The sequence below is a fragment of the Malaya genurostris genome, chromosome 2, assembly GCF_030247185.1.
Source record: "Malaya genurostris strain Urasoe2022 chromosome 2, Malgen_1.1, whole genome shotgun sequence".
Taxonomy (NCBI): Eukaryota; Metazoa; Arthropoda; class Insecta; order Diptera; family Culicidae; genus Malaya; species Malaya genurostris.
The window spans coordinates 267679770-267691510 of NC_080571.1; the positions used below are offsets into that span (position 1 = coordinate 267679770).

Below are 11741 nucleotides of genomic sequence, written 5' to 3' on the forward strand. Positions count from 1 at the left end.
GCGGAAGGGTATTCTTCTTAATAAACAACACTAGATTTAAATCGTTCACAGTCAGCTGTCAGAAAGAGAACGGTCTTCTCTGCACGCTGATCATTTATTTAGAATTCTGCAAAACAGACTTAATTCAGATTAACTACTTTTTAGGGTAAAAGTTACCCTGTTGTACTAAATTCTTGTATACAACAAGTCCTTCCCATTTAGGAAGAGAATTACCCTAATTCGAGAATTCATAAAAATTATATTACATTATTTCATAAAATTCTTCGACAACAAATCGACAAAATTATCATTTATACAATACATAATCATCAAAACTTAAATTTTTCCGACGTCTTTTAGATCTTCTGAGGGGTGCTTCGATAGCATCCTTTGTAGCTTTGCGTTTCCTAGTCTTAGAATTCGTATCTAAGTTTTCTTCTGGGAATCCACGAAAACAAACTTCATCGTCAATAGATTTTCTGTCCACCGGCCAACCAAGCCGCGGAATTCGGTTGGTTTGTTCATAGTTTGGCTCCTGTCGTTTCTCTTCTTCTTCTTCATCTTGCAATGTCGTTTCATGTTGTCCCTCCAATCTTCTTCGTGGTCTGACAGTTATCAGCGCGTTTGGCCGAACCACCGAGTCCGGATCTTTCGAAACTCTAAGTTGAGTACGATGGGCGAGAATTTGCGCGTTTCCAATTTGAACCTGGAAAGTATTAATTGAAAACCTTTTTAGAAATGTTGCTCGGACCCATCTTGCTTGATTGTGTGAATGATTATTCTTGTACCATAATTCATCTCCCGCGTTCAGATCATCTAAAGGCGTTACAGAACTTGCTGGGCCTAATTGCGTTAAATCATCATGTTGCGGGATTTCAGGAGAAGATAGATTATTTTGGTATTTGTTTTTGGGGTTGATTAAATCAATCAACATCTTAGGTCGATAAACGAAGATTTTTTCAGATGGAAATTTACCATCCTTCGTCATACAATTTCTGAAATTTAACAGAAACAAATTTATCTGGTCCTCCAAATGCAATACTGCTATATCTGGGTCTAATAAGTATTTTTTTAAAACATCTTTTACTGTTTTCACTAATCTCTCCGCCTGGCCATTGCTAGCCGGGTTGTAAGGCGGAGTTTTTAAGACTTTTATTCCTTGTTTTTCTAAGAAATTTTTGAATGCAAATGAATTGAAAGGAGGGCCACCGTCCGTAACTAAAACATCCGGTAAACCAAATCTTGCCATAAAAGCAACTAAACATCTTAAAACTTTCTTGCAATCTGTGCCATATTTCATCCATTCCAGTTCCACCCATTTAGAAAAACTATCTACTATAAGCAGAAAAGTGCGATGCTCAAAATGGAAAAAATCTAAATGCACCCTGCTAAAAGGTCTAGTAGTTTCCTTCCATTTAGAAGTAATTTTGGGTTTTGGTGTAATCATCATACTGTTGCAACTTTCACAGTTAGCAACAAATCTTTCAATTGCTTTATTTATCCCGTACCAATAAACGAAACGTCTTGCCATTTGCTTCATTTTTACAACTCCACCATGGTTGGTGTGTAAAAGTTTGAGAATCCCACTTTGCAAAGATTGCGGTACTATAACTCTGTCTTGGAACAATAAGCATTCATCAATAATTTCTAAATCATGTTTGTTAGAAAAAACATTGGCAAAGTGTTTGTCTACTTTGTCTGGCCAACCATGCTGTACAAACTTCATAATTTGTTGTAAAAATTTGTCTGATTTTGTTTCTCTAGCAAAAAGTTTGAAATCCATCGGGAAATCATTGCTAAAATTTAAACTATGTATTACATCGTACTCTTTGGCAACAGTATCTTTTAGCGGAAACCTAGAACAGAAATCCGCATTACTAATTTTAGAGGATGGTCTATAGTTTATTTCAAAATCGTAAATAGAAAGTTCTAAAATGTATCGTTGAATTCTTGTAACGTAAATGGAATGTTTTCCGGATTTGCCAAAAATAGCAACTAAAGGTTTATGGTCTGTGTATACTAAAAATTTCTTTCCAAACAAATATTTGTGGAACTTCTTTATAGTGCATACCAGAGCAAGAGCCTCAAGATGGAGAATAGGATACTTTTGCTGTGCTTTATTAAGAGAAAAAGATGTAAAGCTGATTGGTTTTTCTACTCCTTCTATCAAATGAGCGATTACTCCTCCCAAACCATATCCTGATGCATCAGACATTACAACTAAAGGTTTGTTTGGGTCGTAAAGTTCAAGAAATCCACTCGAAATTAATGATTTCTTCCCTGTCTGAAAAGCATCTTCACATTTTTCATCCCAATTAAACTTAACGCCAGACTTCAACAAGTTGTATAGATGGTATAGTTTTGAAGACAATTGAGGTACAAATTTGTGATAATAGTTAAGTAGTCCTAGAAAAGATTTTAGCTCGGTAACATTGGTAGGGGTTTTTGCTTTCTGAATAGTTTCAATTTTACTTTGGCACGGCGAAAGACCTTTTTCCCCTATAATATGCCCTAAATAATTAAGTTCAGTAACAAAAAATTTGCATTTTTCAAAGTTTACTTTAATGTTTGCATCCGATAATCTGTTCAGAACCTCAAACAATCTCTTTTTACAATCCTCAATGTCTTTTCCTGCAATAAGAACATCATCCAAATAACAGACGACACCAGGTAAATCTTTCAGTACTTGATCCATGACTTGTTGAAAAATGGATGCACTGGAGGAAGCCCCTTGTGGAAGTCGATTGTATGTATACAATCCTTTAATAGTATTAATTACCATGAATTTTCTGGAACGGTAAGATAAGGAAAGTTGAGTATACGCGCCTTCCAAATCCAAGGTACAAAATATTTTGCATCCAGAGAGATTTGCGAATAAATCTTGGACTAAAGGTAATGGATAAGTGTTTGGGATTAACAGCTTATTTATTGACACCTTGCAATCAATTACTAACCTGATGTCATTATTTTTCTTTATAACCGCCACCACAGGAGAAGCCCACTCACTGTATTGTATTGGCGTAATAACTTTTTCTTTTTCTAATTTTTCCAGATAACTTATTACTTTTTCTTTCAATCTATAAGGTACTTCGTATGCTTTTTTAAATATGGGACAGTCTGTTTTGAGAACAAGTTCTGCCTCATAACCGCTAATAGGAGAAGTGAAATCTTTTACAAAAAGACTTCCAAATTTTTGTTTTATTTCTTCTACCAAGAAGTTTTTTCTTCCAATATTATTCACTAAAATATTTTCCGCAAAAAAATCCCTCCAGTTAGGAATGAAAACGTCTAACCAAGTTCTTCCAAAAAGCGGATAGAAATTGTTTTTGCAGTTTATAATCAACAATTTCAGATTCGCTTTTACATTCCTAAACTCCACTTTGACTACCACCTCCCCTATTAATTGCAATTCAGTCCCATTTACTACAATAAGTTTTGTCGAAGACTTACTCAAGGTTTTTGTAAAATGCGAAAAATATTGAGCTTTGCTTATCACTGATACAGAAGCTCCGCAATCTACCTCCATTTGAATCTCTTTCCCGTCAATTTTAACATTAATTAAACAAGGGCTATTAATTTTATTTATAGAGGAAACATGCATACAACACAATTCACCTGAATCAGAATCGCCGTCGTCATCAGAATCTTTAGTATTCAGACGATTAAGAAGATCAGACACACTGTCCTTGCTGCTACCAGGAACATCCACCAGATTGACCTCACGCTGTTTTTGAATCCGTCGTTTGTAACATTTCCTTGCTACATGTCCTTGTATTCCACAAAAATTGCAAACACGTCGATCCAACACTGGTTGTCTCCTAAAATCATTCCTCCACTCGGCAGGCTTCTGTCCCTTATAATCTCTAGCGTTCTCAAATTGCACTTTTTTGAATCGTCGATCGGTCAAATTCTTATAACCGAGCCTGTCTTTCACTGGGATACGTGTTTTATCTTCAAATTTACCACTGTTATTTTTATAAACATCAGCAAGATTTTGTAAAATTTTCCCTCTGCCCATAGCAGGAACAAATTTCAAAGCGAAAGCTTCGTCTTCTTTCTCAGTTATAGGTTTGGAGTTCGCACTTGCCATCTCCCAGGTTTCCAAAATTTTTTCTGCCGTAGCAAGATTCAATTTATTTTCGCTCAACAACTTTTTTTTCAACTCAATATCTTTTACCCCGGCAACCATCCTATCCAGAATGGCCTGGTCTTTATAATCACCATAATTACAAAATTCGGCTTGTAACCTTAAAGACAAAGCAAAATCTTGTAAGGTTTCGTCGGGTTGTTGGACACGAGTATTAAAACGAAGTCGTTGGATTAAATCCGATTCGGTTCTATCCAAACGAGCTTTCAGTTTGCTAATTAGCTCTTCATAGGGAACATTTTCAAAATTGCCAGTCGGAAAAAGTAATTTTAATTGAGAAAATATTACTGGACCACCCATAGTTATGAAGTAGGCCCGTTTGTCGTTATCATCTTCAATTTTATTCACGATGAAAAAATATTTCAATCGTGTAGCCCAATCTCCGAAGGACGTGCCGTTCCGGAATGGTTCAATCGTGGCTGCAACTGTGGGCGCCATTTGAATATTAAAACTATTCAAAATTTCACTCTGAGGATCCTAACAAACGTTAGGGATATTCGCCAATTATTTATAAAATACAAAAAAAAAATATAAAATTGCACTCACCGCAATAATTAACGCTTACGTGTAATCGATCCTATGGATTTCCCGTCAAATTAAACGAAATTATCGCTGCGTCTTCGTCCAACAAATTAGTCAGAAACGTCCAGATAGAAACTCCTTATGAGACAGCGACCTAATAAAAGATCAAAAATAATATAAGAATTTTGCCTCACATAGATTTATCTCACTATAAAACCAAAGCAAAACGAATAATGAATAACACGAAATAAAGTTTAATTTAATTTTTCTTTAAAATATCGTCGAAGAAAATCTGGCACCACTGCTGCAATTTATCCTCACCTGAGAAAAAAAATTGACGCTATGCTAAAAAACAAAATGGCTTTTTATAAATTGCTTGGCGTCGGTATGAAAATTTAACACAATTTCTTTCGCTCTACTTCCCGTTAACTTACAGTTTTATCAATCCAGATGGTTTCCTAATTTTTAAAGATTTCCTTACTGCCTCAGATAAAAGTCCGAACCGTGAAATCCTTTTCCTTCGGGTGCAATCTGCCGGGATCAAATAGCGGCCACCTTGTCGTCGCCGTCGTTTTCCTCGTCGCCAGTTAATGTATCCACTACTGTACCAAATAGAACCGAGGAAGTAACCTCGTAGACTCCAGAACTATCCGAAACAGGTCCACTCCGAAATATATCCGAGAACTAATAAAACTTTGACGAAATAGAGCGGAAGGGTATTCTTCTTAATAAACAACACTAGATTTAAATCGTTCACAGTCAGCTGTCAGAAAGAGAACGGTCTTCTCTGCACGCTGATCATTTATTTAGAATTCTGCAAAACAGACTTAATTCAGATTAACTACTTTTTAGGGTAAAAGTTACCCTGTTGTACTAAATTCTTGTATACAACAATTATGTGAAATAGTGATCATGTTTTGAGACGAATAGATTAGTAAATATACAGAAACATGATAAATTGTAAAACTTCAGACGAAAGTGGTTCCTAAATCAAAAAGTGAGTTTATTTTAAATGAAAAAAGCGACCGTTGAAGGTTTTTTAACTATTTTTTTCAATTGGCACACTTTCCAAAACCTAGAATAAATGTTTTAAAACGTTCCACAGTTTTGTTCAGGTACGTTTAAAGATATGATTGATGTTCAAAGTTATGAGGTGAAGGAATGAAATGGAAATTGGAGCTGAGATGAAATAGGGAGCCCTTACCCTAACACCCATATTATTAAAAATCTTCATTATTCAATTTTTCGCATTATTCATTAACGTTATCTTTTTTAACGAACCAAATCCCAAATAACGTAAACTGTTTTTTACGAACCTACTTCGTAAACAGAGGTTTTGGCATACATCGAAAGCGATTTCCGACTCATTTATATTCCATGGAAACTACTACAATATGGGCATTTTTGAAACGGGTTTAAAGAGTAGATTCCGGAAAATGATGTTTGAGGTATTTTGCAATCCAAGATGGCGACTTCCGGTTTATTGAGGTTGCTTAAAACCCCTAACAAAATGGGTATCTTCGAAACGAAATTTAAGAGTAGATGTCGGAAAACAATATTTGAGGTGGTTCTTAAATTCAAAATGGCGACTTCCAGTTTATCGATATTCCTTGAAAACCATTACAATATGGGTATTTTTGTAAAGTATTTAATAAACAGATGCCGCAAAACTATGTTTTGTGTTGTCTCGAATTCTGATATAGCATCCTCCGTCTTATCGATATGACTAAAAACCCTTAAAACAAAGAAATTTGCGAAACATATTAGATACCAATAAACGATGTTTGAGCTCGTTTCAGAATTCAAAATTCAATGAGATAACTTCCGGTATAGTGTTTTCAAGGAATACCAAGTTCAAGGAATACAGCAAAAACTTTCAAAAAAATACTAATGAATTGGAAGTCACTGTTTTGCATTTCAAAACCACCTCAAATATCGTTTTCCGACGTCTACTTTTCAATCTCGTTTCGAAAGTACCCGTATTGTAAGGCGTTTCAAGGAATATCAACAAACCTGAAGTCGTCAGCTTGGATTTCAGAACCACCTCAAACATCGTTTTCTGACATCTACTAATCACTTCCGTTCCGAAGATAGCCTTATTGTTAGGGGTTTTAAGCAATTTCAATAAACCGGAAGCGCCATCTTGGATTTTGAAACGAGCCCAAACATCATTTTCTTGCACCTACTCGTCACATTCTTTCCGAAAATAGCCATATGATGCGCGGTTTCCACATTCATTAAACAAAACTTTTTTACTAAGTAAATTCCAAATAACGTAAACTTTTTTTACGAACCAAATCCTAAATAACGTAAACTTTTTTTACGAAATAAATAGAGATTTCGGTGTACATGCTTTTCAGATATTTATTTACATTGCGCTGTTGTTACAAATCATAAATATTTGTATACATGCAAGATCAGATAGTTTAACTTGTTGAAACTGCGCAGTTTAATAAAAATATGAATTCTTTGGCATCCAATTAAACAGTGAAACATACCCACGTAATAACATGAGCAATTATTTCGCTTTCACTCTTGTCTGCAAGTTATCCATGCTTGAGTCCTTAATGAACTATCTGTCCTCCTTCGCACACTCAACGAGCGATGTCAATTTTAATTGAAATTGATTTTGATGCCAAGATCAGAAAAATTCAATTGATGCCTCTTAATTGACAAATTTTCCATTTTCCATATAATTAAATGGGAAGCACACCATTGAAAGTGTGTTGAATATGATTTTTATCGTATAGATTATGAAAACTTCAGCCAATTCTGGAATCCATAATTAAAAATAATTCAAAATTGAAAGAAATTATATTGCTCTACTCTAAATTTAAATATTTCTTGATGAATAGAATAAAATGAATCCTAAGACATTTTCCTGAGGAGCTTCCAAGTTTGCATAGATGGATCCCTTTCCCAGACGGTGTTCCCCAGGGTTGTATTATATCCGTTATATTCTTCATAGTAGGATGAAATCAGTTTTTTTTTTTCAAATTTTCGTATTTATCTTCGTGTTAGTCATAGGAAGATCCCACAAAATCATCCGCAGGGAAAATCAACAGGCGGTAAGAGCCACTAAATTTCTCTCATTTCTGCCGACAAAGAAACACTATAAAGATCACCCTGTCTCGATTGGTGCGTCCAAAGTTTTGTTGATTCTGAGCTTCTGTAGCCACTTTGGGCAAGTCGAAAAAAACAACAAATCTCAATCTCAGACTTTCCTTGATCATCTGTTCTGGAAACGCGCAATGAAACCAATGGTAAGTAGCAAAAACTTTATGTCTGCTTAGCGATGTTGAACCGCTAGGTAGCTTTAGCAGTATTTCAACATAAACTGCTACTTCACTGATTATTCAAAGACAAAACGCATTTAAAGTCTTATATGGTGCCGAATTTTAAAGGCAGAAGTCGGCTGAAAGAATTCACTATGAATGCTAGATTGGTTTTGTTAGGGTTTTGAATTGCTGAAATCTGCCAACAAATTAATTCAGGCCCGTGTGCAGGGGGGCTTTGGGGGCCCCATGGAAAAATTTTTAACATTAAGTTCCATGAACAATAGAATAATTAATAAATAAAACTACAAATAACTTGACAATTCATACTTCGTTCTCAGAATTTGTTTTACAGTGTCAATATTTTGGATGGCGCACTATTCTTTCAAATTTTGTCGCCACCCTTGGCACCCCTCCACCTCCCCCTCTAAATATCTTCTGTAAAAACCTGTTTATATCCATAAAGTGTTGTAATGATGTCATTACCTCATTACCGGTATCAGTGTTGGTGATTGCCGAAAATTTGACAGAAGCTGCTCGATATTTATCTATATTGTATACAACATTTGCAATCCGGTAGTAGATGCAACAAGAACTCGAATCTCTCAATGCATGAACCGCGAGAGAATGTTTCTACATTTCCTCGCTCCACTTCATACTTACCTTACCTTACCTAACAGCTATAGGCCTGGGGTGTCCTTTGCTGTATCAAGAATACATCTCCACATAACTCGGTCCATGGCTGCTCGTCGCCAGCCACTCAAGGCACGGATGTTTCTGAGATCACCCTCCACTTGATCGATTCATCTTGCTCGCTGCGCTCCTATTCTTCTTGTGCCAGTCGGCTTAGATTCAAGAACTATTTTCACTGGGCTGTCGTCCGACATCCTTATGACATGCCCAGCCCATCGTAGACGTCCGATTTTAGCTGTCCGTACGGTGGGTGGTTCTCCTAGCAGCTGTTGCAATTCGTGATTCATACGCCGTCTCCACGTTCCGTCTTCCATCTACACTCCGTCATAGATGGCTCTAAGTACCTTTCTTTCGAAAACACTGAGGGCGCGTTGGTCCTCTTCCAACATAGTCCACGTCTCGTGGCCATAGAGAACAACCGGTCTATTTAGCGTTTTGTAGATGGTCAATTTCGTGCGGTGGCGTACTTTTCTCGATCGAAGGGTTTTTCGGAATCCAAAGTACGCACGATTCCCTGTCAAAACACGTCAATGAATTTCTCTGCTGGTGTCATTATCGGCGGTCACCAGTGAGCCCAAATACACGAACTCGTCAACCACCTCGTCACCGTCTATCAATATTCGTGGTGGGAGGCGTAGTGTTTCTTCTCTAGAGCTTCTTCCTCTCATGTATTTTGTTTTTGACGCATTTATGGCCAGTCCGATACGCCTAGCTTCAGCTTTCAGTCCGATGTAGGTTTCCGTCATCTTCTCAAGGTTACGTGTCACAATATCAATATCGTCAGCGAAGCCAAAAAGTTGTACGGACTTTCGGAAGATCGTGCCACTCGTGTCGATCCTCGCTCTTCGAATCACACCTTCCAGGGCAATATTGAACAAGATACAAGAAAGTCCATCACCTTGACGTAGCCCTCTCTGAGATTCGAAGGGACTCGAGAGCGTCCCAGATACTCGGACGTAGCACATCACTCTATCCATCGTTGCTTTGACCAATCGCGTCAGTTTATTCGGGAAACCATATTCGTGCATGATCTGCCATAGCTGTTCTCGATCGATTGTGTCGTATGCCGCTTTGAAGTCAATCAATAGGTGATGCGTGGGTACGTTGTATTCACGACACTTCTGGAGTACTTGTCTTATCGCGAAAATGTGATCCGTAGTGGCGCGGGCTCCAGTAAATCCCGCTTGGTACGGCCCTACGAATTCCTTAGCTATTGGTGATAGACGACGGCAAGGATTTGGGAGAGTACCTTGTAGGCGGCGTTCAGCAATGTGATTGCGCGGTAATTGCAACAATCTAGCTTATCGCCCTTTTTGTAGACGGGGCATACCACTCCATCCATCCATTCCTGCGGTAGAATCTCCTCCTCCCAAATCCTAGAAATCGTCCAGTGCAGCGCTCTAGCCAGTGCCTCTCCTTCATGTTTGAGCAGCTCTCCTGGCAACTGGTCATTTCCCGCGGCTTTGTTGTTCCTCAGCTTGCCGATCTCCTCACTTACCTCCGATAGATCAGGGGCTGGGAATCTGTCGTCGACTGGTACACCCAGACTGATTCCTTTGCCGTTCTCTGTATCTTGTGCTTCACCATTCAGATGCTCGTCATAGTACTGCTTCCACTTGTGGATCACCTCACGTTCGTTCGTGAGAAGGTTACCACTGGTATCTCTGCACATTTCGGCCTGTTGCGTGTAGTCTCTACGTGAGCGGTTTACCTTCTCATAGATCTTCCGTGTGTCATTTGCGCGGTACAGCTGTTCCATCGCTTCGCGTTCTTGATCTTCCTGGTGGCGCTTTTTGCTCCGGAAAACCGTGTTCTGTCTGTTCCGCGCCTGTCTGTATCGTTCCTCGTTCGCTCTCGTGCGGTGTTGCAGCATCCTCGCCCTTGCTGCATTCTTCTCTTCGATCAACTGCTGACATTCGCCGTCAAACCAGTCATTTCCTCGATTCAAAAACCTCGTAGCGAGTACGGTTGCAGCAATGTTACTCACGGCGGCCTGTACATTGCCTCCCGACTTACCTGAGCATTCATGTCGTCGATGACGAGTTTTACATCCCACTGTGGACAGCTGTCGTAGTTTCGTTCCAGCTGTGCGTAAAATGCTTCCTTCTCGTCATCGGGTCTCGTGTCATGTGGGCAGTGCACGTTGATGATGTTGTAATTAAAGAAACGGCCCTTGCTCTTCAATACGCACATCCTATCACTGATTGGCTGCCTTGTATAAAAAAATGATTGGCAATCACGCGCAGGCGCATCTTGCCCAACACTTTAAATCCCGTTCCTAGAACGCTGGTTGTGCCACAGCTCTGGTAGAAGGTAGCCGCTCGATGCCCACTTTTCTACACCTTCTGTTCCGTCCAAAAAAGTTCCTGCAGTGCTACAACATCGGAGCCGCGGATTTGAAGCTCATCATGCAGTATTCTGTCGTATCCTGGGAAGCCAAGCGATTTGCAGTTCCATGTGCCAAGCTTCTAATCGTAGCCCTTTGTTCATCGCCTAGGTCTTTGCCGATTATTCCGAGTCGTATTTATATCCTGATTGTACGTAACAAGTGTTTTCCGGGCGGCTTGTTAGGCCTGCACCAACCTCCTGTCTCGCCGGAGGGCCATCGTGTCAGCACTGTTTAGAGTCCTACACTGACACAAGGACGGTAATCAGGTAAAAGAAAACAAGCCCCCTCTTCCCTGTCAGCATACGACCAAGGTCCCACCGGGGTTGGTTACCCAATCTTTCCTATAGTTACTCGTACCTCAGCCGGCACCGCGGAAAAATATGGATAGGAGTCACCGGCAAAGAGGCTAAGAAGCACATTGTGGCCTGAATTGCGCATTGTTCAGTCGTTTACCAACGTATTTTGTAAAGTTATTTTAAATTAAGGCTTGACGGATTAATTTAAAATTGCATGGGATCTTAAAACATTTGATTTGATACTAAGGTTGTTGCCAGAGTGCGAAGCGACAAAACACGCGAGATAAAAGTCGTTTCAAATAAACCAAAAGCTTGTACTAATACGTACCACTACTCACATATACCGTTTCCGGGCAGATTTGTTGCTCGTGAAGCAGATTATGTACGCGCAGAATAATTTCAATTACTTAAAACAAAAAAACGATCAGTTGCCTATCAAA

General features: G+C 38.8%; 1 protein-coding gene across 2 annotated transcripts; it reads right to left on the reverse strand.

The window, feature by feature from the left end:
* Positions 1-269: 269 nt before the first annotated feature.
* On the reverse strand, positions 270-5532 carry LOC131429899 (uncharacterized). Of its 2 annotated transcripts, XM_058594340.1 has the most exons (3): positions 4673-5532; positions 3595-4603; positions 270-685 (listed from the first exon to the last, which is right to left on the reverse strand). In XM_058594340.1, the coding sequence occupies exons 2-3, from the start codon at positions 4562-4564 to the stop codon at positions 639-641; spliced, it is 1017 nt and encodes a 338-aa protein (XP_058450323.1). In that variant the 5' UTR covers positions 4565-4603; positions 4673-5532; the 3' UTR covers positions 270-638. The 2 variants fall into 2 exon arrangements, 1 of the variants encoding a protein (XP_058450323.1); XR_009229470.1 differs by lacking the exon at positions 3595-4603.
* Between the last annotated feature and the right edge of the window lie 6209 nt (positions 5533-11741).